This window comes from Myotis davidii, unplaced genomic scaffold, assembly GCF_000327345.1.
Source record: "Myotis davidii unplaced genomic scaffold, ASM32734v1 C64247520, whole genome shotgun sequence".
Classification (NCBI taxonomy): Eukaryota; Metazoa; Chordata; class Mammalia; order Chiroptera; family Vespertilionidae; genus Myotis; species Myotis davidii.
Genome location: NW_006381561.1, coordinates 1 through 1,892, shown reverse-complemented (window position 1 = coordinate 1,892; position 1,892 = coordinate 1). Strand labels below are relative to the sequence as shown.

The window sequence follows — 1,892 nt, the reverse complement described above, 5'->3', positions numbered from 1 at the left end:
TTTTAATCCTTTTGCTTTTAAACTATATGTGTCTTCATGTTTAAGTTGTGTTTCTTATAGACTACATAGTTGCATGATGCTTCTTACATAGTTTGTGAACTGCTGCCGGAGTCTAGCTTTGTCCATCCAGCCTGAAAATTACCTTTTAATTGTAGTGCTTATACCATTTACATATGAGGTAATTATCAACGTTACTGGGTTTAAATCTATCTATTGATTCAATTCAAAATGATATTATTCTCTATGTTAATCATTCTTTCAATTTCCAACTTACTTTTAGTTTCCTCTTTTGTATTTCAGCTTGTTCTTCCTGGTATAATTCTTGTCGCACTTGTTCTAAATCGTCACGTTGCTGCAGCATTTGTCCCAATTTCTCAATCAGCTATTAAAACAAAACAAAACAAAAAATAATCAGACATTTACAGGTACCAAATCCTATAACACATATCTCAGAATTTCTCCAGCGATAAAACAGTGGTTATTTTAATACCATATTCTGAAGCTGTAGTCTTTTTTCTTCATTTTCCTGAACTTTTGCCATCCGATCTTCTTCTCTTTGTTGCTGCAAGTTGGCAAACTCTATGATTTTTCTGTTCTCTTCTTCCATTTCCTCACGTTTCTTTTCTCTCCAGAGAGCCTGCTCTTTCTGAAACTCTTCTATATACCTTCGAGTTGCATTCTTTTTTTCTAACTTTTGTTGTCTTTCTCTAAAATGCAATAGTGAGTGCAGTTTTATAGTAATAAATAATAAGATATCAAAAAATATGTGTAATTTTGTTCAGTCAATAATCTGGGAAAAATGTATAGTGTGTTCATTCATTCATGCAACAAAACATTTTGAGTGACTATTTGCCACTATCTATATGATGGGTATTTTTTCTGAGTAACATACTACTGTGCCTCTTCTCTAACCTACTAATGAAGTTTTATGCATCACATTTCAAAAACGCTACAACCTGCTAACATCTGCTTCACAGCACTCTACACTTCAGCTGTCGCCAAGGAAATTCATCTGAAAACAAGTCCTCTGACATATGATACAGGCATATTTAAGAAAAACAGGGGTTATTCATTGTCACTTAATAAGCATTTATTAATTACCAGATAATTGTCATGCTAAGAGATAAATAAGAGCTGGTCTCAGTTTATGTGATAACATTAATGAGGACTTACTGTGTTTAGACACGCTCCTTCGTTGCTTTACCTCTTCAAGCCTGAGATTAATGTAAATGTTTATGCACGTAAAATTGGATTAACTTACAATTGATCTTCTTCATAGATTTTCCTAACGATTTCATCAATCATGAGTTTCTCTTTCAGCAACTGCTCATAAGCTTCCTGCTTTTTTCTCTCTTGTTCTTCAAGTTGTTTCTCTAAGTCAATATAATACTGTGTTTTTACTTTATTCCGTCTCTCTTCTGCAGCACTCTCTTCCTTTATTACTCTCTCCTGTTCTTCCATCATGATTTTCACTATTTCAGCATCACGTTTCTGTTATGAAAACAAAATTCATCTTCCATTTTCAAATCTGAGCAGTGTGATAGAATATTATAAAGCCTGTTACATAAAATATTCTCACCTGTGTAGGTAAAAAGCTAAGGTAAGTCACTGTCACCTGAAGTGTTTGAACGATGAGTCAAACCGTAAAAAGGCTTTCCTATTCAAGTAGTTCTCTCAGGGCAACACATGATAAGGATAGTTATAGCTCCACATTTGAAAAGCAGTACATAAAATTAGATGTTCTCTATGAGCAATGTTACAATGTAACTGCAAAGCAATAGCCATCTTTTTCTTCTATTTAATGGTGGCAATTTTAACAATTTTTAGCTCTATTGTGTATGTGGAGGGGGAAAAAAAGTGGTTCTATGGAAAGTAACTTCACAGGGTGATCT

At 33.7% G+C, this 1,892-nt stretch overlaps 1 protein-coding gene across 1 annotated transcript; it reads right to left on the bottom strand.

Annotated features, from left to right (window-relative positions):
* Window positions 1–220: 220 nt before the first annotated feature.
* LOC102764806 (meiosis-specific nuclear structural protein 1-like) lies at window positions 221–1,531 on the bottom strand. Its single transcript, XM_006777784.2, has 3 exons — window positions 1,262–1,531; window positions 491–707; window positions 221–382 (listed from the first exon to the last, which is right to left on the bottom strand). Exons 1-3 carry the CDS (start codon window positions 1,462–1,464, stop codon window positions 251–253), a joined length of 552 nt encoding a protein of 183 aa, XP_006777847.2. The 5' UTR covers window positions 1,465–1,531; the 3' UTR covers window positions 221–250.
* Between the last annotated feature and the right edge of the window lie 361 nt (window positions 1,532–1,892).